The sequence below is a fragment of the Schistocerca serialis genome, chromosome 5 (assembly GCF_023864345.2).
Source record: "Schistocerca serialis cubense isolate TAMUIC-IGC-003099 chromosome 5, iqSchSeri2.2, whole genome shotgun sequence".
Taxonomy (NCBI): domain Eukaryota; kingdom Metazoa; phylum Arthropoda; class Insecta; order Orthoptera; family Acrididae; genus Schistocerca; species Schistocerca serialis.
The window spans coordinates 577,555,943-577,583,100 of record NC_064642.1 but is presented as its reverse complement, the minus strand read 5'-3'; the positions used below and the strand labels follow the sequence as shown (position 1 = coordinate 577,583,100).

The following is a 27,158-nucleotide window of genomic DNA, read 5'->3' as shown; positions in this document are numbered from 1 at the left end:
CATATGAGTCTTGATGCTCTATTAATTCCAAAACCTGTTGCAAACTAGATTCGGGATAAATAAGAATCTGTTCGCATGTGCAAGGATCTGACACATTTTGAGTAATGGCATCCTTAATCATGGCATTACTATAATAATGTCCACACTCTCACTGGAATTTGTGATGGCGTGTAAGTCCTTGAAAGTCAGGCACCCACTGCTCATGTGTCTGATTTGGTTGCCTGTGTAAATGAAAGAAATTGTTACATGCAGCTGTCACATTAATCTGTTCATCATAATGTTTGTCTAGTGCAGCAATTAGTCATTTATAAGGAACACTTTCAGGGTGGGCAGTGGAAAAACATTTGCTGGCTAACTGGTAAACAGCGACTCTGGTTGTTGCGAGAAAATAAGGTTGTCAGTCCCTACCTTTAGTGTGATGTGTTGTGAAGTGAGAGTTGAACTATGTGCAGTACTCTAATCATTCCTCTCATATAGAATCAAATGCATGGAATGGTGGTAAGGAAACAGATGCAGCGTGCTGTGTTGGTGCTGTGGGAGCTGGGGGTGGTGCTGCTGTGTTTGCGTGTGTTGCAGGTAGTGTAGGTATCATCTACGTGGGTTGCTGCATCAGCCACACCTGAAATTTAACTGTCTGTAGACACTGGAACACACTAGGCAACAGTCTTGTCGCCACATCTTTGGTCGTCCCAGTGGTAGATCTCAGTGAGTTGGTGGGTTCTAAGACAGAGAGCAAAATAATGATATGTACACCTTGTGTCTGATAATTTCTTTTACTTGATTGTATGGCAGCCAGTCCAGAACACAATCCAAAGTGAGTCCTTGAGAAAGGCCAGTTCGGTATCCACAGTAACAAAGGAGGCTAACTGACAACACTTCAGCAGACTAGACTCCAGTGCAGTGTCCTTTTGCTGGCTCTGAGGTGGTGCTGGCAGTGCGGGCTGATGAGGGCATGTCTTGGAGCCGATCGCAAATTGGCCGTGCGGTCTCATGGTTTACTGCTAACTTATAGATATGAACTGGCATGGCATGGTATAAATAGTGATGATACCACAAGTATCAAAATTTTCACTTAACTTATGTAACTAAACTGGACTTTGACATCACACACACTGAAAAACAGAGGAAAAAAGTTAATCAGATACTCCTGTAAGAAACACCATCATTAAAAAATCAAGATTTTTGGAAACAGAAACAAACTGAAAACATCAGTAAATATAGAAATAAATACAACCAAATAGCACACCTTCCTCACCTGCATATCCCCCCCCCCCCCAAGAAACCTCTTCTCATCCATTCCCTATTTTTCAATAACCAGAAGCAAGAAAACAAAAAAAACACTTCAAAAAATATTACACAACAGAAAATACTTAAAAACATAAAATTGCCACTACCAAACCCAGTGCCCCATGCCCAACCACTGCAAAAGAAAATGTACAAACAACCCCACCCCCAATCCGAATCACCAAATACAACAAAGAAGAGAAAAAAAGCACACACCAAATAAGCCCACCCCACTCCCCACAAAAATAAACTGACAACCTTTGGCCTAGACATCATTCCCATAAGCTACATAACACATTTAAAAGGACAGTACCCCCTGTGGGTCCGAGGGTTAGAATAGGCCTGAAGTATTCCTGTCGTAAATGGAGTCTCACACATTTCGGCCTTCATTTGGTGGTCCCCCTGCAGCATTTGACCTTCATTTTCAAAATTTTCCCGAAGAGCGAGCCAATTGGAGAAGGGGCCCTTACATGGTTCATAGTGTCCATCATGCACTGAGACCTCTCGCATCCTTCGTAAATGTGGATCTGCACTTCCACTCATTCTCCAGCTGTTGGCCAACATCACCTTGCTGGATGTGTTTTCCTCCATCCTCTGTGCAGTATCACTTTCTGCACTGTCGACAATAATAGACTTCCTAGCTCGTTTGTGCCTGATATCCAGCATAGACTTCCTAGCTCGTTTGTGCCTGATATCCAGCACTGTAGCCAGTCCGTTGTGGTGGGGCCGCCATGTACCCTGTTGTTTGTAGCTCCCTGACCACACAGGGATCGCTCTGCTGATGCCTGCGCCATTAACTCGTCACGTATGCCAAGGAGTAGATGGCCATCAACCTGGGGAATAGGCAATGGCCATCCTGCCATGTGGCCTTTGCTGTGGCTGGGTGGCACCTGTGGGGAGGGCCCCTGGTTGGAGTAGGTGGCATCAGGGCAGATGACACACTAGAAGTGTAGTACGTCATCTCTTGCTGGTGGTCAAACACCAGCACTCTCTAAGCGGTCAAAGTCTAACTTCCACGCTAAGAAATACAACCCCATATCGCTCCCCCTCCCCCCTCCCCGGCCACACCATGGGAGAAATGCCAGGCTAAGGATGGCAGCGAAGTTTATTCATCCCGGTACTTGTCAGTGAAACGTCAGTTTTTTGTGAAGCATTAAGAGGACAAGTATGGGGAGGTGGAGGGCTTGTCCAAAATGTGGTCAGGGTCGGTCTTGATCAAAACAGCATCCTCTGCCCAGTCACGGGCACTACTCACCTGTGACAAGCTGGGGGATGTTTGTTTCCATCATGCCCCATAAGAGCTTAAATATGGTCCAGGGTATCATATTTCACAGGGACCTTCTTTTGCAGTCTGACAATGAGCTGCACACCAATTTAGAGCAGTGAGGTGTCCATTTCATCCGGCACATCCACCGGAGTCTGAAGGATAATCAGGTTGCCACTGATGCCTTCATCTTGGCCTTCAAGGGTGACGCATTACTGAAGAATGTCAAGGTGATGGTCTACCATTGTGACGTAAAGCCATGTATCCCTCCCCCCAATGCGGTGCTTTAAGTGCTGGAAGTTTGGACATATGTCTTCCCACTGTACATCCAGTGTCACCTGTTGGGATTGTGGATGTCCTTCACATTCCAATACTCCATGTGCCCCAGCTCCCACCTGTGTCAACTGCAGAGAGCACCATTCGCCTTGCTCATCAGACTGCAGGATTCACCAGAAAGAAAGAAAAATAATGGAATACGAGACCCTGGACCAACTGACCTACACTGAGGCTAAGAGAAAATGAGAGGCTACATCCTGTGCATATCTTCCATTCCGCCACATACAGTGGGCAGTTGGCTCTCACAGCCGTCAGACTCCACTTGCCCCCTTGATTGGTGACACTTCCCTCCCTGTTGCCCCCCCCCCCCCCCCCCCCCCCCACACACACACACGCACCCACCAACCATCGGGGACGTCAGTACCCACTTCACAGCTGGACAAGCATGTCTTCTTCAGCTCCTCTTGCCAGGAAGGGATCCTTTGGGTCACTCCCTTCCCAGGTTCCTGCCAGTGGCAAAGCTGACACCCGCCAATGGCTGAAGCAACCACAGGTAGCCGGTCGTAGGGCTTCATGGTCCTCCTCAGTCCCTGACACTGAATCAGTGATGCCCTCCCAATGGGACAAACCTAAAGAGCAGCGAGAGAAACCTAAAAAGAAAACGACCCCCAAGAATCAAGGCACTGTGGTGGTGTGTGTGGTGGTGAGGATGAGGTGGAGATTCTGGTGTCCACTGAGGACTTAGATCTCGCTGGACCCTCAGACACAGTGGCTGTCGATCACACAGGTACTCATCTGGTGTCAGCAGGTGACTCTGAGGCGTAGACTGCTTCATTGAGTGTCTCATGCCTTCCCAGTCTCGCGATCACATAATCATCCAGTGGAATTATGGTGGTTTATTCCTCCACCTGGCTGAGCTATGGCAACTGTTAAGCTTTGCCCTCTAGGAAACCTGTTTCCAGGCAATGTGGACCCCTGCCCTCTGCAGTTATAAGGGATTTTACAAAAACCACAGGGACTATAATAGTGTGTCTGGTGGAGTTTGCGTCTATGTCCTGAACTCAGAATGTAGTGAACCTGTGCCCCTTCAAACCCCTCTTGAAGCTGTGGCTGTCAGGATAAGGACGATGTGGGAAATAACTGTCTGCAATGTATATCTTCCTCCAGATGGTGCAGTTCCCCTGAACGTATTGGCTGCACTGATTGATCAACTTCCTAAACCTTTACTACTACTACTGGGAGATTTTAACACTCATAACCCCTATCGTGTGGCGCCATGCTTACTGGCCGAGGTAGGGAGGTCAAAAATTTACTGTCACATCTCTGCCTCTACCTCTGCCTCTTACATACAGGTGCCCCCACACATTTCAGTTTGGCACATGGCACATATTCGGCCATTGATCTCTCAGTTTGCAGTCCTGGCCATCTCCCATCTATCCACTGGAGAGCACGTGACGACCTGTGTAGTAGTGACCACTTCCCCATCTTCCTGTCACTCCCTTGGTCTCATGCCCACAGACACCTACACAGATGGGCTTTAAACAAGGCAGACTGGGAAGCCTTCACCTCTGCTGTCATTGCTGAATCTCCCCCACATGGTGTCATCGATGTTGTCATTGAGCAGGTCACTACAATGATTGTTTCTGCGGCGGAAAATGCTATCCCTTATTCTTTAGGGTGCCCCCAGTGAAAGACAATCCCTTGGTGGTCGCAGGAAGTTGCTGAGGCGATTAAAGAGCGTCAGCGAGCTCTACAGCAACATAAGCAGCATCCTTCCTGAGAGCACCTAATAGCCTTTAAGCGGCCCCGTACCCACATTTACCAGCTTATAAAATGATGGAAACAGGAGTGTCGGGAGAGGTATGTCTCGACCATTGGGTGCCATACGTCACCTTCCAAAGTCTGGACGAAGATCAGATGTCTTTTTGTGTACCAGACCCCAACAGGTGTCTCTGACATTAACATCAATGGCGTGTTATCTACCGATGCAAACGCGATTGCTGAGCACTTTGCTCGAGCCTCTGTGTTGAAGAACTACCCCCCAGCCTTTTGCACCCTCAAACGGTGGATGGAAAGGAAAGTCCTCTCATTCACTACACGCCACAGTGAACTCTATAACGCCCCATGAACGCCCCATTTACGGGGTGGGAGCTCCTCAGCGCACTTGCACATTGCCTCGACACATCTCCTGGGCTAGATTGGATCCACAGTCAGATGATTTAACATCCCTCCTCTGACTACAAGTGACATCTCCTCGGCATCTTCAACCGGATCTGGTGCAATGGCGTCTTTCCATCGCAATAGCGGGAAGCACCATCATTCCAGTGCTCAAACCAGTCCAAACCTACTTGATGTGGATAGCTACCAGCCTAAGCAACTTTTTTTGTAAGTTACTGGAACGTATGGTGTGTTGGCAGTTGGGTTGGATCCTGGAGTCACGTGACCTACTGGCTCCAAGTCAGGGTGGCTTCCACGAGGGTCATACTACCACTGATAATCTTGTGTCCCTCAATTCTGCCATTCGAACAGCCTTATCCAGACCCCAACGTATGGTTGCCGTCTTTTTTTGACTTGCGTAAAGCATACGACATGACCTGGCGACATCATATCCTTGCCACATACAATGTCGCTCCATACTTTCCATACCCGAATCGGTGCCTCCCATAGTACCCCCCATATTCAGGAGAATGACATTCTGTAGTGCTCCGTATTGAGTGTCTCTCTATTTATAGTGTCTATTGACGGTCTAGCAGCAGCTGTAGGGACGTCGTTCTCACCTTCTCTGTATGTGGATGACTTGTGCATTTCGTACTGCTCCTCCAGCAGTGGTGTTTCTGAGCGGCGCCTACATGGAGCCATTCATAAGGTACAGTCATTGGCTCTAGCCCACAGCTTCCAGTTTTCAGCCATGAAGTCATGTGTCATGCATTTCTGTCAGCATTGTACCATTCATCAAGAACCAGAACTTTCCCTTAATGACTATCCAGTCACTGTAGTGGAGACATATCGATTCTTAAGACTGGTTTTCAACACCTGATTGACTTGGCTACCTCACCTTCGTCAACTTAAGCGGAAGTGCTGGAAGCACCTCAATGCCCTCCGCTGCCTGAGCAACACCAACTGGGGTGCAGATCGCTCTACACTGCTGCAGCTCTACGGAGCCCTTGTTCAATCCTGCCTTGACTAAAGGAGTCTGGTTTACGGTTTGATGGTGCTCTCAGTGTTGCGTTTACTCAACCCAGTGCAGCACTGTTGCATTCGCCTAGCAACGGGAGTTTTTAGAATGAGTCTGGTGACCAATGTCCTGGTGGAGGCTGGAGTCCCTCCATTGAAGGTTAGGCATGCACAACTGCTCACAAGTTATGTTGCACACATTTGTAGTTCTCCTGCACATCCAAATTACTGTCTCCTTTTCCCAACCATGGCAGTTCATCTCCCACATTGGCGGCCCAGGTCAGGGCTTACGATTGTGGTTCGCATCCGGTCGCTTCTGTCTGAACTGGAGTCCTTCCCGTTACCACCTCTCCTCGAGGTCCATTCATGTACACCTCCATGGTGTATACCTAGGCTGCAGATTCTTCTGGACCTTTCACATGGCCCTAAGGACTCGGTCAACCCTGTCGCTCTCCAGTGTCACTTCCTCTTGATTCTTGACATGTACTGGGGCCATGAAGTGGTTTACACCGCTGGCTCGTTGGCTGATGGTCACATAGGTTTTGCGTATGTTCGTGGAGGACATAGTGAACAGCACTCCTTGCCAGATGGCTGCAGTTGTTTTCACTGCAGAGCTGGCGGCCATATCTTGTGCTCTTGAGCACATCCACTCTTGCGCTGGCAAGTCATTTCTCCTGTGTACTGACTCGTTGAGCAGCTAACAAGCTATCGACCAGTGCTACCCTCGCCATCCTTTGGTAGCGAACATCCAGGAGTCCATCTATGCCCTGGAACAGTCCAGTTGTTCAATGGTGTTTGAGTGGCCCTCAAGACACATCGGAATCCCAGGCAATGAACTTGCCGACAGGCTGGCCAAGCAGGCTATGCAGAAACTGCTTCTGTAGATGGGCATCTCGAAAACTGACGTGCATTCTGTCTTACGCTGCAGGGTTTTTTGGCTTTGGGAGACTGAATGGTATAACAGTACAAACAACAAGCTGTGTGTCATTAAGGAGACTATGAATGTGTGGAAGTCTATCTCCTCCGTCACGAGTACCTATCTCGGTGTCGCTGTGCCTCACCAGCCTTGAAACAGTGGCTTCCCACACTCAAGTACTCACTGCTTTCCTTCCTGTTTCACACTTCACCTTCTCAGACTGAAATTCATGAACGTTTGACTGACCAAGTGACTGTTCGACTGACTGACAACTACACACAAACACTCGTCTCATGAGCACAAAACCTTACAGAAGACTATAACAAAAATAAGTCATAAAAACAATTTTGCATATCATAAGTCTCCATTTTTCAAACGACGTATTCCTCCTAATTGATCCTCACAGTTTGTCTTCCCTACAGCCCCACATAAAGCTGTCACTGATGTGGAAAGAAGCAACAAATCACATATTCTTGCCCCACTTGTGCTATTTCACATAATCAGAAATAACTGCCTAGGAAATGAATGGTAAATGACATGTTCCTCATTTCTTAATAAAACATTTTGCTATTAAATTTCACCAAGGGGTCAATATTGACAATTAGTACAAGAAGTAGAATGATCTTGAAACCTACATTACAAGTAACAACACAACTGACTTGCTGGATTTAGAAATTTACTACAAGAGGGGGCCACCTTCTTCGTAATGCCATCCTCTCTCTCTCTCTCTCTCTCACACACACACACACACACACACACACACACACACACACACACACACTTTCGAATACACTGCGCATCTATGGCATCAGAAGCCATATCGTTACGTATGTCAAGAGTAATCTCAGTATCAAAAGTACATTTGGTCTAATAAGCTTCTAAAATGAACAGAAATATTGTTCTCATTCACCACGTACATTTCTACTGACTTTTTGAATTGCCTTATTTTTTCTTCCATTAGGTACTAAAGGCCCTAAAGTATCCCAGTAAATGGTAAATGTTGGCTGCATTATGCTCTTCTACACCAATAAACTGGATCACTTACCATAATTCAGATGCTGGAGAACAATTTGTTTTATAGATTATTTGAAATCTCTGACACATATGGAATGCAACAGTGGTATGAGAAACTTTGGCTACTCACTCACATAGGATCTGTGCCTGCTACTACAAAAGTCTAGGCTGATGATAAAATACGTTTCCCAATCAGTTGCCCCTTCCTTTTGAGATGTCTCATACTTTTGTAAATTTGATTTTTATGGTGTACATAGAAAAACAAATATTTCACTTCATCCGCTTCCACGATAATGTACACTATTCAGGTAATCTCTTTACCAGAATGCTTTGATGTGTCAGCTTCTCACCTTGTGACTAAATTATCTAATAAGTTCTAATTCTCTCAATCAGTGGTAACTTTCCATGATTTGTTTCAGACCAATTCTGCAACTGCGCCAGTGATCCTGTGGTTACAAGGAGGGCCAGGAGCTTCATCACTTTTTGGTCTCTTTACTGAAAATGGACCATTTTCAATCACTCGAAGGAACTTCCTGAGGAGAAGGAAATATTCTTGGACTAAAACTCATTCTGTCATATACATTGACAATCCAGTTGGGACAGGTAATCTGTGACTTCTTGAACCAAAACACTATTTAAGTCAGCATAAGGACATACAGGAAATAGTAATATACACATAAAAAAATGTGTGTGTGTGTGTGTGTGTGTGTGTGTGTGTGTGTGTGTGTGTGAGACACCTGTGGAATGGCAGGGCGGTAGGTTGACAAAGAAGTAATTATAAATCCTTTCCTGAGCTTTTTTATCTCCCAAAGACACGTCTGGGGGAACCAGACTAAGGTCACAGGGGACCATATTCAATGAGTAGTGTAACTTCAAAACAGTTTTGTTGTCCAAAAACTGCATCAAACTCAGTGCTGTGTTTCCCCCAGGGGGTTCACAATTCTTTTGTGAGTTCATACGTGGCACACATGGAGTCCCGACACCCCAGGGGCCTCGCTGTTCTTTGGTGGGTTTGTGCTTGGCTATCATAGAGCCCCAGCCTTTGCAGCATCATTTCCCTTCAATGCTGCATGTTTATCCTCTTGCTGTTCTTTTGGAACATGTGTGAGATGTTTTGGAAATGTGTTCTGCGCATTCAGTAGCCAATATCAGAACAATCTCCACTGTTTTTCATTCCTTTTTTTTTCTTTCTTCATTCCCCTTCTCCTTTCCTTCCTCCGCTTCAGTGTTAGAGATTCCTCTTTTTCTTCTTCCTCCCTGTGTGCCCCTGAAGGCCAGCCCAAGTATCTGACACATAACAGATGACTAGGTAACGTGTACTTCCCAGCCCAGGGTTGACAGGTAGGATTTGCCAGACCCAGAGAGGGGTGACTGCCTGAGCTGCTACCTGCCCAAAATGCCAATTGGTTCCTCTGTCAGATGTCCGGGAGGTGTGACCTGAGGTGTGAACAGTCACCTAAGGTAGGTGCGCTCCCTTCTGAGGAGGGTCACCAAGTGGGAGGAGCGTGGCATCAGAAATGCTGGCAGTGATGGGGGGGGTTTTTCACAATGAGCCATCCATCATTTTCACAGTCAACGTGTACCAAACATAAACTGAATGAGGCTAACAATTAAGACTCTCCTAGCTTCACCACTGTTCCTCATGGTTTCACATATGAAGACAGTCAATCCTTTGCTATGGTAAATCTGTTTACTGTTCAGAAAGGTGTTGATGCAGTTGCTGGAACCTGTGAACTCCTGCTCTTGTTTTTGAAATGGCACTTTTCATTTGGAGACTACTTCAGATTCTCAAGCACAACAACTGCCTCCATCTTTGCTACTCCACAGCTATCCTGTTTGTGTTGAGACCCATCAAATACTGAATTCTTCCCGTGGTCTGACTAAGGCAGAAATCCAAACATACCTCTCTGATCAGGGTGTCACTGCAGCCTATCAGGTGATGAAGGTAGATGCCTCCTTAGTGCCCACATGCACTCTGTTTCTCACTTTTGACAAAGTGGTGCTTCTATCAAAGATCAAAGCAGGTTATGAAGTTATCACAGTCAGATTATACATTCCTAACCCAATGCACTGCTATGACTGACATCTTTACAACCACACTCGAGTGTCCTGTCGCCACCCAGCAAAACGTGTCACCTGTGGTAAGGATGCTCACAAAGGCATTTGTCCTCCTCATTTTCCCTGCTATGTCAACTGCAGTAGTGACCATGCTGCTTCCTCCCAAGATTGTCCTGTATATATCAATGAGTGGGCTATCCAGAGTGTGAAGGAAAAAGCACCTTACCCAGTTGCTTGGAAGTTGTTGGCTAGTCAGAAACCTTGCATTCTACCATCCCTTATTTACAGTATTGTTCTTGCTGCTTCCCACTCCACGAGGGACATGGCCATCCAGACATGCAACATCATATTCAGCATTCCAGTTGTAAAATCGCCCAGTGTCATGGTAGCAGCCCTGTCTACTCCTCCAGCTGTGCAACAAGACACCAAACTTTCACCTTATGGGGTGAAGTCAGCTGCTACACAACGAGCAGGCCGGAGAGGACAGCAGAAATACTCCCACAGACTTCCTATGTCTGTCCAGCCAACTAACATTTGAATCTCTCTCTGCCAACTACTGAGGCTCCAAGAAGTCAAACAAAGGCAAACCATCTTCTCCTTTGCCGACTTGGAGATCCACTTTGAAGGTGTCGCCATGTGATACCCTCACCCGGCCACCGTCCGTGTTTCCGGTGCACACTGCAAACCATTTCTTTGTCCTGGACTCCGCAGACCAACAGAAGGAGAATGCAGATGCCTCTGTAGATATCATGGAGCAGGATCCTTCAGCCTCTGTGCCCTGTAGCAGTGAGTATTCGAAGGGTGGCACTCGCCAGCTGCAAAGGTGACAATCTTTCATTTTTTCCCTCCTCCCCTTTCCTCGTTGTGACTCACCTCCAATGAAACTTTCGCAGTCTTTGACCCAACAAAGAGGGCTTATGGCGGCTCTTAGAATTGCAGCATCTGCTTGTTCTCTGCCTCCAGCAAACAAAATTGCATCATCACCACTGTTTTGAGCTCACGCAATTCTTCCCAGTCTGCTTTGAACTTCTGCCAGAGGATGGTAATCCAGGTCATGGGGGAGTCATGCTGCTCATCTGGGATGACATTCATAGTCAACCCATCTCTCTGACTACCCAGCTTCAAGCTGTTGCATTTCATCTTTTTCTTCTTCACTGGACTCTTTCCCTTTGTACCATTTGCATACCTCCATCATTGGGTGTCACCAGGACAAACCACCTCCAGCTTACTGGGCAACACCCTCACCCCTTTCTACTGCTCAGTGTTTTTAATGTGCACCATCCCCTTTGGGGTTCTCCCAGAACCTGTCACAGATGTGCCCTCTTGGTTGACCTTCTCAGTCAATTTAACCTCATCTGCTTTAACACGGGAGCACTCGTGCTCCTTGCAGACTCCATGCACACTTGTTCCCATTTGGATCTCTTCCTCTGCACTGCGCAGCTTGCCTATCATCTTGTGTAGTCCATTCTCTCTGACACGTACTCAAGTGACCATTTCCCATGTGTTATCCATTTACTGAATTGTATCCCACCTATGTGCACACCCAAATGACAGCTTTCTAAGGCCAACTGGTGGCTTTCATTCTCTCTGGCAACCTTTGCAGTAAAAGATTTCCCCAGTTGTGATGACCACGTGGAATATCACACAAATGTTATCCTTAATGCTGCAGAACATTCCATTCCTCACACTTCCTCTTTACCACGCCATCTCCCAGTCCCTTGGTGGACTGAGGCATGCCGTGATGCAATTTGCGCATGGAGATGTACCCTGCGCATTTTTAACCGTCATCCTACAATGGCTAACTGCATTCATTATAAACTGATGTGTGCAAAGTGTTGTCACATTCTTCAGGCTGGATTTCATTCACTTCCTCTGTCTTGTGGGCCAATCTCCAACAGCTCTCTGGGACCAAGATCCATTCACCAGTTTCCACCCTGACAGTGGCAGACAGTGTCATCATGGACCCTATTGCTATCTCCAACACGTTGGGCTGCCACTTTGCAGAAATTTCATGCTCTTCCCACCATCATTCTGCCTTCCCCCATCGGAAACGAGTGGAGGAGGCTTGAGTGATACCCTTCTCTTCTCAGAATTGTGAGTGCTACTATGCCACCTTTACTATGAGGGAGCTAGGGCATGCTCTTACTTCATCCCGGTCCTGCGCCCCAGGCCAGACGTTGTTCACATTCACATGTTGCAAAACCTCTCTCTTGCGGGCAAGCTCTTCCTAATTCACTCATACAAACGCGTCTGGGCAGAGAGCGCATTTCCCAGACACTAGCGGAAGCCACTTTCATACCCATACCTAAGCCCAGTAAGGACACACCTTCCGTCTAGCTACCATCCCATTTCCCTCACCAGCTATGTTTACAAGGTGATGGAATGTATGATTCATACCCGGCTAGTATGGTGGCACGAGTCTCGCCATTTACTAACCACTGCACAGTGTGGATTTAAAGCAAGCCGTTCTGCAGTTGACCAACTCTTCACTTTGTCCACCCACGTCATGAATTATTTTCTGCAGAAATCCCAGACTGTGGCAGGGTTGTTCAATTTGGAGAAAGCCTAAGATACCTGCTGGAGGACTGGTATCCTCCATACTCTCTAAACATGGGGCTTCAGTGGCCACCTGTCTCGTTTCCTCCAGGAATTTTTAAAAGAGAGTGTTTTCAAAGTACGTGTGGGTTCTGCCTTGTCGGACACCTTTTTCTGGGAAAATGGTATGCCTCAGGGTTCTGTCCTGAGTGTTGTTCTCTTTGCTATTGCCATTAAGCCTATTATGGCCTGTCTCCCACCGGGCATCACTGGCTCCCTTTTCGTTGACAAATTTGTGATCTGTTGTAGTTCTCCATGGACTTGTCTCCTTGAGCGGCATCTCCAGTGATGTCTCGATCATTTTTACTCATGGAGCATGGACAATAGCTTTCACTTTTCCACTGACAAAACAATTTGTATGAATTTCTGGTGGTGCAATTGGTTTCTTCAATCATCCTTAAACCTTGGGCCTGTTGTTCTTCTGTTTGTTGACATTACAAAATTCCTGGGGCTCATGCTCGATAGGAAACTTTCTTGGTCCTCCCACATGTCTTACCTGGTAGCCCGCTGCACAATGCTCCTCAGCCCTACGTGTCCTTAGCGGTATTTCCTGGGGAGCACATTGGACCACACTCCTCCATTTGTATCAGTCCCTTGTCCATTCAAAATTAGACTATGGGTGTTTCGTTTATGCATCTGTATGTCTGTCCATCTTTTGCTGTCTCAATACAGTCCACCATAATGGCATCTGTTTGGTGCCTTAAACACTAACCTGGTGGAGAGATGTATGCAGAAGCTGCCGAACTACCACTTTCATACCCCTGTGACTTTCTCCTCAGTAGATACACATGCCATGCCTGGCCACCCATCCCATGCCTCCTCCTTCGATGGCTCCTTTGATCCCCAGTATGGGGTGCATCCCTCATCTCTGTTACCTCCTGGAGTTCGCTTTCGGCCCTTGCCCCAGTAGCTTAACTTCAAACTACCTGCCACTTTCCCGATGTGTGTGAACCCTTTACCACCTTGGCTTCATGTGGCAGCCTGTGTTCATCTTAGCCTTCATTCATTTCTTAAGGACACTACTCCAGCCTCACTTCATTGCTGGAAGTTTCACAACCCTCGCACGGATCTTCACGACAGTACCTTTGTGTACAGTGATGGCTATCAGACTGACCGTGGTTGGGTGTGTCTTCGTCATTGGCACTGACGTTTTTCAGTATCGGCTTCTGGAACACTGCCCAGTATTTACAGCAGAGCTCTTTGCCCTGCCTCAGGCCAGGCAGTACATGCTGGAGACACAGGCTTTTAAATTGTCATCTGCTCTTACTCTCTGTGCTCCTCAGAGCCTCAGTGCACTGTACTGCATCCATTCCTTAGTGCAATGGGTCCAGGAAAGCTGTCACTTGCTTGCTCTTGATGGAGCCACTGTGATGTTTATGTGGGTTCCTGGTCACCTCGGTCTGATGGGAGACGAGGTTGCTGAAGCTGCTGTCAAGGCTGCAGTTCTGGTACCTTGGCCCGTTAATTCTTCCATCCCCTACAGTGATCTCTGTGTTGGCATCTGTAAGCAGGTGGTATCGCTTTGGCATCACCATTGGTCCTCCATTCATGGAAACAAGCTCTGGGAAATTAAACCTTTCCTAGCAGCTTCAACGACCTCCTCTCGGGTCTCTTTGGTGTGAGGAGATCATTTTAACTTGGTTTCTTATCGGGCACTGTCTTTTTAGCCATCGTCATTTGTTAAGTGGTGCTCTCCCACCACTTTGCCCTCATTGCCCTCAACCTTTGACAGTTCACTATTTCCTGATGGAGTGGTCTTTTTTTAAACCACTGTATGAGTTATCAGCCTGTTTAGCGAATAACGTGCAGGCTGTTGACCGTGTTTTACTTTTTATCCATCATAGCAATATGGCAAAGGACATTTGATCTTTAGTTCAGGCTCTCCATTTCTCTGTGGCATATTTTATGGTCCTTATTCCACATCCCTGATTTTTAGCTGTCTTTCCTTCCATCAGTTGGATTTAATGAGTAGTCATTTTTAACTCCTCCTCCTCTCTCTCTCTCTCTCTCTCTCTCTCTCTCTCTCTCTCTCTCTCTCTCTCCATGTTCTACTATTCTGGCATGGGCACATATGACCCTAATTGTTTTTGCACCCTAAAACTAAATGAAACAAACCAGGCTCTGACCTATTGCAGCCCATTCTTCCTTCATTGGCTGCATTTCCTTCTGTGTCCCTCCTTTCCCATCCTCACTGCCCCCTCCTCCCCTCTCTGTGTTCTGATTTATTTTGATCTGGCTATCTGCCTGGTTCCCTGTATTCCTTGCAATTTTGTTTCTCTTACCTATTCTTTTTCATCCTTTTTGGAATTTTGCTCCCCCCCTCCCACCTTCCCCTTGGGGTTTGATATTTGAGATCACTCCTAGTGTGAGCCATTTGGAGAAGGACTTCAACCCCAGCATCTGCAGAATGGATTCTCCCCCCCCCCCCCCACACTCACACACACTTCCTTCCCCTCTTCCTTCCTTGCCGTTGTGTCCCTCCACCCCACTGGGTCACCAGCATGTGTAGGCAGTCCTTGTTATGTTGTGGGGCTGTTATGTACCCATCTGGCTGGGCCCTGACACACAAGGATCACACTACTGACATTTGAGCTTTTGCCTCCCCATGTATGCCAAGGAATGGTTGCTTGTTATTCTGGAGCATCAGAACTCCCAGCAATGGCTGCTGTGCCAGGTGGCCCTTGCTGTAGCTGGGTGGTGCCCATGGGGAGAGTCCCAGATTGGTGTGGGTGGTATCTGGGCCGATGCTTAGCAGATGAAGCATATCAAGCTACAAAAATCTGACTTTCCTCAAATGGTCATCTCTCCAAGTGGTGTATGTTCATTGAATGCTTCTTCATATGACACTATAGCCTTCCCTTCCGTGGTTGGTCATCTCTCCAAGTGGTGAATGCTCATTGAATGCTGCTTCGTATGACACAGCAGCCTTCCCTTCCTTGGTAAGCCCTGGGAGTAGGGTCAGGCTCGCTGTCTAGGGATGAAACACTTTCCCCACTACTAGGCCTTTATTAGGTCTGACAGGAACACATTCACTGCCACAAAGCCATTGTTTTTTGTGGAGAATGTTGAGGACAAGTTTGGTGAAGTGGAGTCTCTTGGTAAGATGCAGTCGGGCTCCCTGTTGATCAAAGCATCTTCTGGTATCCAATCTGCAGCTCTTCATTCTTGTGATCATCTTGGTGATGTCCTGGTGTCTATTACCCCTCACCAGTCACTGAATATGGTCCAGGGAGTGATTTTCCAACATGACCTGATCCTGCAAACTGATGAGGAACTCCGGGCTAATCTGGGGTGATGTGACATTCACTTTGTTCGACGTGTGCAGAAGTGTCATTTCAAAGACAACTGCACCGGACCTGGCACTTTTATTCTGGCTTTCATGGGAGATACCCTCCCAGAGAGGGTCAAGGTCATGTGTTACTGAAGTGACATGAAGCTGCACATCCCGCCACTCATGAGGTGCTTTTGGTGCTTGTATTTTGGGCATATGTCGTCCTGCTGTATGGGGAACCCTCTTTGTGGTGACTGTGGACAGCCAATCCAAGAGGGAAGCCACTGTATTCTGCCACCTGTGTGTGTAAATTGCAGTGGCAGCCTGACTCCACACTTGCCAGATTGCCCAGCATAGAAGAGAGAAAAGAAGATCCAAGAGAACAAGTATCTGGGTCACCTGTCTTCTGCAGAGGCTCGCCAAAAAATATAACTGACTCCACCCAGTGTCACTTTACCCCCTGTTACATACTTCCCCCCTTATGTCCCTTCATTACTTCAGACCCATCCCCCTTTTCCTTCCCTCTTGCTGCGGTTTCCATGCCCTTCCCTCCGAGTATCGCTCTCCCTCCCCCGCCAAAGAAGTTTCCCGCTTCTTCGGCATCCAATGGTGATGGAGTTCCTGCTCAGGATCCATCCCTCCCAGCATCTCTCAAGCCAGAAGCCAACTGCCACAACTCGGCCATGAGATGCACTACCTGTGTGCCCCAAGGCCGCTCGATCTGTTTTGGCCCCTGGGTCTTGCAGAAGCCTGCCCACCCAATGTGCCCTGCCCTCCTCAGCCCACAAAAGAGGAGGAGGAGGAGGAGGAGGAGGAGGAGGAGGAGGAGAAGAAGAAGAAGAAGAAACATAAGTCCCAGGACAAGCCCCCTCCCTTATGCCCTGAGAGGTGCCATCTCCCCTCTCACAACCTTTGTGTGAGCTCTTATTTACGGATGTCGTGCCATCCTTGTTGGTGATGACCACTGACAGAATAATGTGACATCCTCTCGGCTACCTTATGTCTAACATGGATTCTCATCACATGCTAATCTAGTGGTATTGCAATCAATATTATCATCACCTACTGGCAATACACCACCTTGTTTCTTTTTATTCTACATTCTGTCTTGCTCTTCAAGAAATGCACTTCCGTGACGTCCACTCTCCAACATTCTGTGGTTATTGGGTGTTCTGTTGGAATTGTGGTTACCCTGGGATAGCATCTGGAGGGCTCTGCAATTTGGATCGCAGTGATGTAATTAGCGGTTGTATCCAAGAGTGTGAATGACCCCAACCATCACATTTGCAATGTCTATTCCCCACTAGGCAGGGCACTTTCTTATGTTGAACTGCTTATCTTAATCCAAAAACTCCCACCCTGTATCTCCTCCTCATGGACTTCAGTGCACACCACCTCCTGTGGTGGAGTGCCACTTCAACTGGTACAGGTCTTCTCATTGACCAACTTATTACAGTCTTTGATTTGTGTCTTCTCAATGACAGTTCCCCTACAAATTTCAATGCTGTTCATGGCACCTTTTCTGCTGTTGATCTCACGATCTCCTCTCATGGTCTTGCGGCTTCCATGCATTGGTCACCCCAGGATGTTCTTCATGACAATGACCATTTTCCAATGATTCTGTCATTCCCCTGCCACCAAGAGGCAGACAGGTCCCCACATAGGGCATTCTGCAGAGCAAATTGGCCTTTGTATATGTCTGCTGTGCGCTTAAACACCTGTCTCTTACATTACATTGCATTGCTGTGGTTGCGCAAGACGTTTCTGATACTATGCTTCAAGCCGCTGAAACTGCTATCCCCCTATTCACAATTTCCCCTTGTTGACCAGTACCATAGTGGGCCAAGGACGTCAGTCACTATCCAGGACTGCTGATGGGCACTGCAGTGGCTTAGACAACACCCTTCACAGATCAACCGTATCATTTTTGTGCATCTCCGAGCTAAGGCCCACTACCTTTTTAAACGGAGAAAATATGAATGCTGGGAGTGCTTGTTTGCTCCCTTTGGGGATGTATGCCTCTTCATCGCAGGTTTGCTCCAAGATCCATAGCCTTCTGGGCTGTCAGCAACAATCAGCTGTCCAGGGTCGTATCCTACAGGGTGCTTGTGTACTGATCCATTGGTCCTTGCAGAACACCTCGCTACACATGTTGCAACAGCATCAGCGTCTTCTTCCTATCCTGGTACCTATGTCCAGCAGAAACGATGACTTGATGAAACCCCTCCTCTGTTTCAACCCTCAACAAGCTGAAGCCTGTGGGAACTGCTCACTGACTGGTAATTCATGCATGCTTTTACTTCTTCACATGACACAGCCCCAGGCCTGAATTCCATTCACAACCGGATGGGCCAACACCTGGACATTACCCAGAGGTAAGACCCACTCAGAGTCTTCAACCGCATTTGGCTCTGAGGTGCGTTCCCCTTGCAATGGTAAGACAGGATAGTTATCCCTTCCTTAAGCCTGTGAAGAATCGAACATCTCTCGATAGATACTGACCAATTAACCTGACTGCCATTCTTTGTAAAGTGCTTGAGAGGGTGGTTAACTTCAGATTATGTTGGGTACTTGAATCTCAGAGCCTACTGTTCCCATATTACCGTGGCTTCGAGGGAGGACAGTCTACAATTGACCATTTACTCAGATTGGAAACAGCAATCTGACAAGCTTTTTTTAACCACCAACACCTTGTGATGGTCTCCTTTGACCTACAGACGGGATACGACACAGCTTGGCACCATCACATTTTTGTTACCCTCCATGACAGGGTCTTTTGCAGTCCCCTTCCAATTTTTATCCGCAAGTTTTTATCCCACCAGCTCTTCTGGGTTCGAGTTGGCACCTCACTTGTCACCCCTTGGACCCAGGAAAACTGTTACCTCAGTCTTGTATGTTGACAATTTTTTCATTTGGTGCAGTTCCCACTCAGTAGCATCTGCTGAATGCCAGCTCCAAGGTGCCTTCCGATGGGCCTCTTTGTGGGCCCTTTCCCATGGCTTCCGTTTTTCTTCCTTCAAAACTTGGGTTACACATTTTTGCTGTAGACCTACAGTAAAACCTGATCTTGAACTTTATTTAGGCAGCCAGTGCCTAGATGTTGTAGTTCAGTCCCATTTCTTGGGTGTTCTTTGTGACATAAAGTTGACATGGCTGCCCCATATTCATCACCTGAAAATTACATACTTGTGGAAGCTTAATGCTCTCTGCCTCCTGGCACACACGCCTTGGGGTGCAGATCATGCTGCTCCTTTACCATGCTCTGGTTTTGTCCAGATTAGATTATGGTTGTCAGGTTTATGGCTCAGCGGCTTCTTCCACTCTGAAACTACTTGACCTGTTCATCATTATGGGGTGTGTCTGGCTACAGGTGCCTTTTGCACTAGTCCTGTTGACAGCCTCCTCTATGAATACAATGGAGCCAACTCCTGGTTTCTTACACAATTGCCATCTCATATAGTCTGTCTCCTGTACCCGTCTTTGCAAACAAGGGATGTCTTCCTCCTGATACCCATCTTCAGATGGGATTGCCAGTTGGAATGTACTTTACTTCCCTCTGTTGGGATCTCAATCTCCAGCCACCAGAAAGTACTCCATGTATTTCCTCCTGCAACCCCCAAGGGTTAGGACCAACCTATTCCAGGGTCCTAAGGTCTCTGTCCCCCTATGATATAATAGTGTCCTGTACGTTCCATCCTTGAGGAGTTCCAGGGTACTACCATCTTCTACACTGATGATTCTAAAATTGTAAGTAAGACAGGATACACTTTTTCATCTTCTACTGGCATGGAACGCCATTTACTGCCAGAATCATGCAGTGTGTCCCCCTGCGGGTTCGGGGGTTAGAATAGGCCCGCGGTATTCCTGCCTGTCGTAAGAGGCGACTAAAAGTAGTCTCAAATGTTTCGGCCTTACGTGATGGTCCCCTCTTGGGTTTGACCTCCATCTTTCAAAATTGTTCCGAAGAGCGAGCCAATTGAGGATGGGCGCCTTACATGGTGCACTGTATCTGTCGTGCATTGAGGCCTTTAGCCATCTTTCTCATCGTTGCAATGGTGTCCAGCTCGTTTTCCATCTCTTGGGCGAGGATACGTCCATGGGTGCGATTTCCACGCTGCACTGTGCAGTGTTGTTTTTCGCTGCGATGACGTCCTCGTACATTTTTGCACCTAAGATCCAGCACGGTAGCTAATCAGTTGTGGTGGGGCCGCCATGTACCCTGTTGGTTGTAGCCCCCTGACAACACAGGGATCGCTCTACTGATGCCTGCGCCGTTTACTCCCCATGTATGCCAAGGAGTAGATGCCCATCTCCCTGGGGCATCAGGACTCCCGGCAATGGCCATCCTGCCAGGTGGCCCTTGCTGTGGCTGGGTGGCGCCCATGGGGAGGGCCCTTGGTCGGAGTAGGTGGCATCAGGGTGGATGAAATGCAATGAAGTGTGGCACATCATCTCTTGCTGGTGGCCAGCCACCAGCAGTCTCTAAGCGTTCGAGGGCTCATTTTAAAGGGAACGTTTATGACCCCAAATCGTTCCCATTCCTGGCCACACCATGGGAGGAATGAAAGGCAATGAATGACAGTGACACGTATTCGCCCCGGTATCTCGTCTGTACCAGAGCTGATGGGTAATCCTTTGTCTCCGTGAAGCCTCAGTTCTTTGTAGAGCATTTAGAGGACAAGTTTGGGGAGGTAGAGGGCTTGTCCAAAATGCGCTCTGGGTCGGTTTTGATAAAAACGGCATCATCCGCCCAGTCACGCAGGTTACTTGCTTGTGACAAGTTGGGGGATGTTAATGTTACAATCACACCACATAAGAGTTTAAATATGGTCCAGGGTGTTATTTTCCATAGGGACCTACTTTTGCAGTCTGATGACGAGCTGCGCGCCAACGTAGAGCGTAGAGGTGTTCATTTTGTCAGGCGCGTTGATCGGGGTCCGAGGGACAATCAGGTTGCTACCGGTGCCTTCATCTTGGCCTTCGAGGGTGATACATTACCGGAGAAGGTCAAGGTGATGGTCTACCACTGTGACGTCAAGCCCTATATCCCTCCCTCGATGCGGTGCTTTAAGTGCTGGAAGTTCGGCCATACGTCTTCCCGCTGCACTTCCAGCCTCACATGTCGAGATTGCGGACGCACATCTCATCCCAATACTCCATGTGCTCCGCCTCCCATCTGTGTCAACTGTGGAGAGCCTCATTCACCTTGCTCGCCAGACTGCAGGATCTTACAGAAAGAACGCAAAACCATGGAATATGAGACCCTGGACTGACTGACTTACACTGAGGCTAAGCGGAAATTTGAACGGCTACATCCCGTGCGCATGATGGCATCTTATGCCTCAACTGTCACTCCTGCTCCAGCTCCTTTAGCTGCACCACAAACAGTCAGCTCTGAGTCAGAGGAGCTCACCTGCCCCCTTGACGATGGGGGCCCCTTCTCTCGCTGTTGCTCCCACACCATCTACCTCGGGAGCAGCACCCACTAAACCATCGGGGACACCAGTCCCCACTTCTAAGGCGGAGAAGCGTAAGTCTTCTTCGGCTTCTCTCGCTCGGAAGGGATCCCTTGGATCACTTCCTTCCCAGGTTCCTACCAGCGGCACAGCAGACACCAACCAGTGGCTGAAGAAGCCACAGGTTGCTGGTCATCGAGCTTCGCGATCATCTTCGGTCCCGGAGACTGACTCCAATAAGCCCTCTCAACAACGACAACCAAAGGAACAGCGAGAGAAAACGACATTGAAGACCCGTAAGACCAAGACACCTGCGGTGGCACCTACTCCACCGCTACCTACAAGCTCTGCGTCTGAGGATGCGGTGGAGATTCTTGCGTCCACTGAGGACCTCGATCTCGCCAGGTCCCTCAGACGCAATGGATAGCACTTGCACGGGTGCTCCATCAGAGGCAGCAGGTGACCCAGAGGCGTAATCTGCGTTCCCAGTCCCGTCACGCCTTTCTCAGCCGTGGACAATTCCATCCTCCAGTGGAACTGCAGCGGTTTCTTCCACCATCTAGCTGAGCTCCGACAACTTATCAGCCTTCACCCTTTCTTCTGCATTGCTCTTCAAGAAACTTGGTTTCCAGCAATGCGAACTCCTGCCCTCCGTGGCTATCGGGGTTATTATAAGAACCGGGCAGCTTATGAAAGGGTGTCTGGTGGCGTCTGCATATATGTCCTTAACTCTCTTCACAGCGAGTCTATCCCTCTACAAACAGCTTTAGAGGCTGTCGCTGTTCGGGTGTGGACGCCACAGGCTGTTACCGTCTGCAGTCTTTACCTTCCACTGGATGGTGATGTCGCGCAGCATGTCCTGGCTGCGCTGATAGCCCAATTGCCGCCACCTTTCTTATTACTAGGCGACTTCAACGCCCATAACCCTCTGTGGGGTGGGTCAGTGGCGACAGGTCGAGGCGCCACCATTGAGCATTTATTGGCACAGCTCGATCTTTCGCTGTTAAATGATGGTTCCTTCACACACTTCAGTGTGGCGCATGGCACGTACTCTGCCATTGACCTTTCGATCTGCAGCCCTAGCTTCTTACCATCTGTCCAATGGAGAGTGCATGATGACCTGTGTGGTAGTGACCACTTTCCAATCTTTCTGTCACTGCCACAGCGTCAGTCTTCTGGGCGCCCTTGCAGGTGGGCAATGAATAAGGCTAACTGGGACTTGTTTTCCTCCATTGCCGCTATTGAGCCTCTCTCTAATGATGGCATTGATGCGGTGGTTCAATCGGTCACCACGGGCATCGTTACTGCCGCCGAATCTTCCATTCCCAGTTCCTCTGGGTCCCCTTGGCGGCGGACTGTGCCTTTGTGGTCGCCTGAGACCGCTGAAGCGATTAAAGATCGCCGTCGGGCGCTCCAGTGTCACAAGCGACATCCCTGCATTGAACACCTCATTACCTTCAAACGTCTGCGTGCGCGGGCCCGCTGCCTTATCTGCCAAAGCAAGCAGGAGTGCTGGGAGCGGTATGTGTCCACCATTGGCCTCCATGTCTCTCCATCGAAGGTCTGGGCCAAGATCCGACGCCTCTATGGCTATCGGACCCCTGTCAGCGTCCCTGCGCTCTCACTGAATGGAGCAGTTTGTACAGATTCCGACAAAATTGCCAACCGCTTGGCAGAGCATTTTGCTCTGAGTTCCGCTTCTTCCAGTTACCCCCTGGCCTTCCGCTCCATTAAAGAGCGGATGGAACGTCGGAGCCTTTCTTTTCGCACCCACCATTCTGAATCCTACAATGCTCCATTCAGTGAGTGGGAATTTCACAGTGCCATTGCCGCTTGCCCTGATACCGCTCCTGGGCCAGATTGCATCCACTGTCAGATGCTGAAACACCTTTCAGTGGACTGCAAGCGACACCTCCTCGACCTTTACAACCGTCTCTGGGTCGAGGGTGAGTTTCCGTCGCAATGGCGGGAAAGCATTGTCATCCCCGTTTTGATACCGGGCAAGAGCCCTTTGGAGGTGGACAGCTACCGCCCCATTAGCCTCACCAACGTTCTTTGCAAGCTTCTCGAAAGGATGGTGAGCCGGCGCTTGAATTAGGTACTGGTGTCTCGGGGCCTTCTGGCTCTGTCTCAGGGTGGGTTCCGTAACGGCCGCTCCGCCACCGACAATCTGGTGAGTCTGGAGTCGGCCATCCGTACTGCCTTTGCCCGCCATCAGCACCTGGTCGCTGTCTTTTTTGACATGCAGAAGGCGTACGATATGACATGGCATCATCACATACTTTCTACGCTTCATGGATGGGGTCTTCGGGGCCCTCTGCCGATCTTTATCCGAAATTTTCTGTCGTATCGTACCTTCCGCGTGCAAGTTGCGGCCTCCCATAGTTCCTCCCGAGTCCAGGAGAATGGGGTACCACAGGGATCTGTCCTCAGTGTCTGCCTGTTTTTAATCGCAATAAACGGGCTCGCTGCGGCGGTGGGAAATTCTGTCTCCGCTTCCCTGTATGCTGACAACTTCTGCCTTTACTAACGCTCTACTGGCATTGCAGTTGTTGAACGTCAGCTACAGGGCGCTATCCGCAAGGTGCAGTCTTGGGCTGTAGCGCATGGTTTTCAGTTTTCGGCTGCCAAGACCCGCATTATGCATTTCTGCCGGCGCCGAACAGTCCATCCTGAGCCGCGGCTTAATCTTGCCGACGAACTCCTTGCTGTGGTGGAGACCCACAGGTTTTGGGTGTAGTTTTTGATGCCTGGCTGACTTGGCTGCCTCATATTCGGCAGCTTAAACAGGCATGTTGGCGGCATCTAAATGCTCTGAGATGCTTGAGCCACACCTGCTGGGGTGTTACGGCTCTACCAGGCGTTAATCCAGTCTCGTCTGGATTATGGGAGCCTGGCTTATTGCTCAGCATCCCCATCTGCGCTGCAGGTACTGGATCCAATCCTGCACAGCGGAATATGCCTTGCCCCTAGTGATTTCCGGACCAGCCCAGTGGACAGCATACTTGCGGAGGCAGGTGTCCTTCCATTGCGGTTCAGGCGCCAAAATTTACTGGCCACTTATGCTGCCCATGTTTTTAGCTTGCCCGGGCATCCGAACTATCGTCTCCTGTTCCCGCGATCGGTCGTCCATCTGCCAGAACGTTGCCCCCGGTCAGGTTGTACGATCACGGTCCGCGTCAAAGAGCTTCTCTCCGGGCTTAGGGTTTTCACTGTTCCACCTCCTTTTCGGGCCACTTTGCGTACACCCCCATGGTGTGTTCCTCGCCCTTGCCTTTGGCTCGACTTGGCACAGGGCCTGAAGGACTCAGTCCCTCCAGAGGCCTTCCGCCGCCGCTTTTATTCCATCCTGGCCACGTATCAGGGCTCTGACATTGTTTACACTGATGGTTCGATGGTTGCTGGTCGTGTCGGTTATGCGCTAACTTTAGGGGACCATTCCGAACAACGTTCCTTGCCGGCTGGCTGCAGCGTTTACACTGCTGAGCTGGTCGCCATCTTTCGAGTCCTAGAGTATATCCGCTCCTGCTCAGGTGAGTCCTTCGTGATCTGTAGCGATTCCCTGAGCGGTTTACGAGCTCTTGACCAGTATTTCCCTCTTACTCGTCTGGTGATGGCTATCCAGGAGTCCCTGCATAGTCTTGCCCGTTGCGGCCGCTCTGTGGTCTTTGTGTGGACCCCCGGTCATGTCGGTATCCTGGGCAATGAACATGTTGACCGCCTGACGAAAGAGGCCACCAGGCAACCATCTCTGGATGTTGGCCTCCCAGTGGCTGATTTGCGAGCGGTCCTCCGCCGAAAAGTTTTTGCGCTTTGGGACGCTGAATGGCGCGATCGTATCACGCCCAATAAACTCCGTGCCATTAAGGAGACGACGACTGTGTGGCAGTCATCCATGCGAGCCAACCGCAGGGACTCAGTCGTCCTTTGTCGGCTCCGCATTGGCCACTCCCGGCTGACACACAGTTACTTACTGCGTCGGGAGGACCCTCCTCTGTGTCGCTGCGAGGCGACTTTGACAGTGGTCCACATTTTGTTGGCCTGCCCCCTTTTAGCTGTGGTCAGGCGGACATTTGCGCTGCCTGATACGCTCCCTGCCCTTTTAACTGATGACCCTGTTATGGCTGGCTTAGTTTTAAGTTTTATTCGGGCAGGGGGTTTTTATCATTTAATATGAGTGTTTATGTTTTATTTTGTTATTTTGTGTTGATTCTGGCCTTTGGCCTACGGTTTTAAACTGAGTTTTTAATGTGTTCTCGGTGGTTAGCTTTTCCCTTTTTATTCTATGGTCGGCCTACCACTGCCACACTCCGTGTGATTTTAATTTGTTATGTCTGTTCTTAGTCTGAGCTTTTCTTGTCCTGTGTTGTCTGTTGTTTTTTTACTCTGTGTGGTAGTTTTTAAGTTTTGGAACAAGAGACCGATGACCGTTGCAGTCTGGTCCCTTTAATCCCACAAACCAACCCATCATGCAGTGTGTTCACAGCAGAGCTGTTAGCTGCTAGCCCTCCATTTTGTTACTCAGGTCTCCCTCCACAGTATTTTAATATGTACCGACTATAGCCTGATGCTACTGTCGTCATCCTTTGGTGTTGCTATCCATGACCTCTCTGCTTTTGGCCATAACACCTATGCAGTTGTCTTTCTCTGGGTCCCAAGTCATGTGGGTGTCCCAGGGACTGAGCTGGCTGATCATTTGGTTAGAGAGGCAGATACCCTCATTCCCTTTTGTGATTCCAGGTGCAGATATGCATTGCCTCTTCGAATCTCATTTTGCCAAAAGTGGAATGACATCTGGTGCACTACTGTTCTCAGTAATAAACACTGCTCAATCAAGGAGACCACTGCAGTTTGGCTCTCTTCCTTCTACTCTTCTCAGGAGGAGTCCATGGTCTTATGCTGTCTATGCATCGGTCATACTCGGCTCACTCATTGTTTTCTGTTGCGTAATGAGTCACCCCCACAATTTGGTTGTGGAGCCAGACTGGCGGTATCCCATATATTGGTGGAATGTCCCCTTCCTTTGGCCCTTCATGTTAAGTATTGGCTTCCAAACTCCTTGTCTTTAATATTAGTGGACAACTCACAGATGGCTGTACTGGTCCTCAGAGTTTCCTTTGTGAAAGTGGTTTTTATTTTGAGTTATCGCATTTTGCTTTCCTCCTGGAAAAGGGGCACTGTGGTTGTGGTTGGGCCTCTCTTTGTGTTCCCTGGGTCTGGAAACCATGACCACTCCCTCTTGCAAAGACTGCTCATTTATCCCTCTGTTTTTGCAGTTTTTAGATTTGACCTACATTTTTATGCCTTCTGCTGTATGTGTTTTTAGCTTTCTTGCTTTATAGTTTGATCGCTCTGACTGGATCTGCCCACTTTTTCTGGATGCCTCTGTCTTACAAACGTATCTTTTGAACTGTGGGACTGATGACCTCACTGCTTAGTCCCATAATCCCCCCCTCATCAAGCTATTAATCAGTGCCGTGTGAGTTAGAGCACTGTAATGGGATAGGACAAAAGCCTTTGATCGCCATACTGCAGTCTACTTTTTTCACAGTGCCTCAGTCATAATTTTAGCATGTAAAGGTAGTAATGCTGAATTTGTTACCTTTGGATGTAAATTCATGTAAAAAATTGGTTTTTAGGCTGATTCTTTTCCCTGATTTTGCTGCTTCAGTCATGGCATTGGAACATGAACACGCTGACTCAGTTGGTACACTCCAGTGTCTGTAATGGTCTTTTGACAAAAACTTCGTTAGCATGTTGTCCTGTCATTCTTGTGACTGCACAATTGCCAAATATGTGAATCAGTGTTCACAAGAACAAGCACTGTGACACAACTGTTGGGTGATGGTT

General features: G+C 48.5%; 1 protein-coding gene across 1 annotated transcript in view; it reads left to right on the top strand.

Moving 5' to 3' along the window:
• The window catches only part of LOC126481024 (venom serine carboxypeptidase), a 139,816-nt gene that overhangs the window by 14,177 nt on the left and 98,481 nt on the right, over positions 1-27,158 (top strand). The window contains exon 2 of the mRNA XM_050104487.1: positions 8,348-8,531. Within this exon, the coding sequence (XP_049960444.1) occupies positions 8,348-8,531 (184 nt within the window). The remainder of the gene's footprint in view (positions 1-8,347; positions 8,532-27,158) is intronic.